Raw genomic sequence first — 1,924 nt, 5'->3', positions numbered from 1 at the left:
CTATTACCATAATTATCAATTATTTATTGGTATCATAAACGAAAGTAAACGAAATATTTTATTCCAAATGAAACCATCACAGGTTATTTTATCATTATTTCTTCCTAATTTATCATCTTATTAGCAATAATCTTTTTTTTTTTTTTAAATTTGTTTAATAAATATTTTTTTCTGCATAAAATAATCCATACTGTAGATAAAATTTTATAAAATAGAGGTGAATATTGCATTATTTTGTAATGCATACCATAAAAATGCTCTGTTAAATTACATTTATACCGTAATTTATGATATTTTTCATCAAGTGAAATTTCCATTTAAAATATTCCAGCAACTTCTATCGAAATATTCATTGAAAATAGCTTTATTATTAACTTTATTAACTTTATTTAACTTTATTTAAGAATTCTTTTAAAAAAATATCAATGCAAGAATATATTGTATTAATCTTACCTGACAAAAATATAAACTCATAAAGATTCTTATGAAGTTTAACTTTTTAAACCTAAAATACAAATTAATATTTGTAAATTATATAGCTAATTATATCCAATTATGAAGTTAGGTCAAATTAAGTTTAATTAAAATATCGCAAGTATGAAGGTAAGTTTAATTAAGATATATGCAAGTTAATTATATTTAGTCATGAAGTTAGGTTAAAATATATTAAAATAATGAAAGAATTATTGGACCATTTGGTGCGGTAGCAAAATACAATTTAATAAAAAGTTACTTCATAGCTACAGTATGCTTCTGCTAAAATGCATACATAAAATGTATTGAGTTAGTGAAATAATTAAGATATCACAAATGAATCATGGTGAATTACGATCAAAACGACATCAAATATCCACTAAATCATCATCAGAAAGCAGCGATTCAAAAGATTACGAAGTAGATGAGGAATCAGATGACGAATTAGCCGCTCCAGCTTCAGACAAAACTAGCGAATCAGCAAGTTCAGAAGATGATCATGATGATTCAGAGGATGAAATACCGGCTGTAATTTTCAATCATCCTTTGGTAAACGATTTATTGGATCGATTTATGCGTGCGCAATTACAAACTGATACCAATGTTAACAATATCAATCATGGCAAAAATGCCGGAAAAAAGTTTGAATTTCTTATTAATCAATTAATTAAAATCTGAAATCAAAAATTAAATAATTTTAGATGAACAAACTATTGAAAAGTTAAAGTTCCAAATTAGTTTAAAATATATTCGTAATTCAAAACATTTTACCTTTTTTTTTTTTGCAGAAAAGAAATTTAAGCATCTTTTTACAATAATCTATTAAAGGTAAATTAGTAAATGTTAGCATTTTAAAATTCTCGAATGTTTAAACATTTTAGCGAAGAGAAATGATTTGCATAAATTGATAATTGCTGATTATTTTTTTTTTTAAAAAAAGTATCTTTATCAATTAACATAGCATCCATTCATTATCACTTCCAATTCTTTCACATAATACTCTAATTTCAATCCCTAAATGATTGTCTTAATTAATTAAGCAAATAATTATAGAGGAATATTAGAACCAGCACCAATTTATGATGTAGATTTGAAATTTGATGAACTTCGACAATTATGTGATCTTGCAATGAATTCATTCGCAAAACAAAAATCATTACTACGCATTGGAATGTATTGTATTAATATTTTTTTTTTCACATTTCCTTTTACTTTTAAAATTAAAAGAAAAAGTAATTTTGTTTTATTTAAATTGTTATTGCAATTACTATTTATTGTTCCAGCAATTTTTATCAATACTTTTATTGCTGTAATACTATTTTATTTACTCTTATTGTTCGTATAATTTATGTTATTATTGTATATGAAATAATAATAAAATAATAATAATAATAATAATAATAATAATAATAATAATAATAATAATAATAATAATAATAATAATAATAAT

At 22.6% G+C, this 1,924-nt stretch overlaps 1 protein-coding gene across 1 annotated transcript; it reads left to right on the top strand.

Moving 5' to 3' along the window:
* Positions 1-810: 810 nt before the first annotated feature.
* On the top strand, positions 811-1,152 carry LOAG_15108 (hypothetical protein; the record flags this gene model as incomplete). Its single annotated transcript, XM_003150600.2, has 1 exon — positions 811-1,152. One exon carries the CDS (start codon positions 811-813, stop codon positions 1,150-1,152), a length of 342 nt encoding a protein of 113 aa, XP_003150648.2.
* Positions 1,153-1,924: the final 772 nt, after the last annotated feature.

This window comes from Loa loa (assembly GCF_000183805.2).
Source record: "Loa loa unplaced genomic scaffold supercont3.588, whole genome shotgun sequence".
NCBI lineage: Eukaryota > Metazoa > Nematoda > Chromadorea > Rhabditida > Onchocercidae > Loa > Loa loa.
The sequence above is the reverse complement of the archived record's forward strand: the minus strand, read 5'-3'. Positions and strand labels throughout refer to the sequence as shown.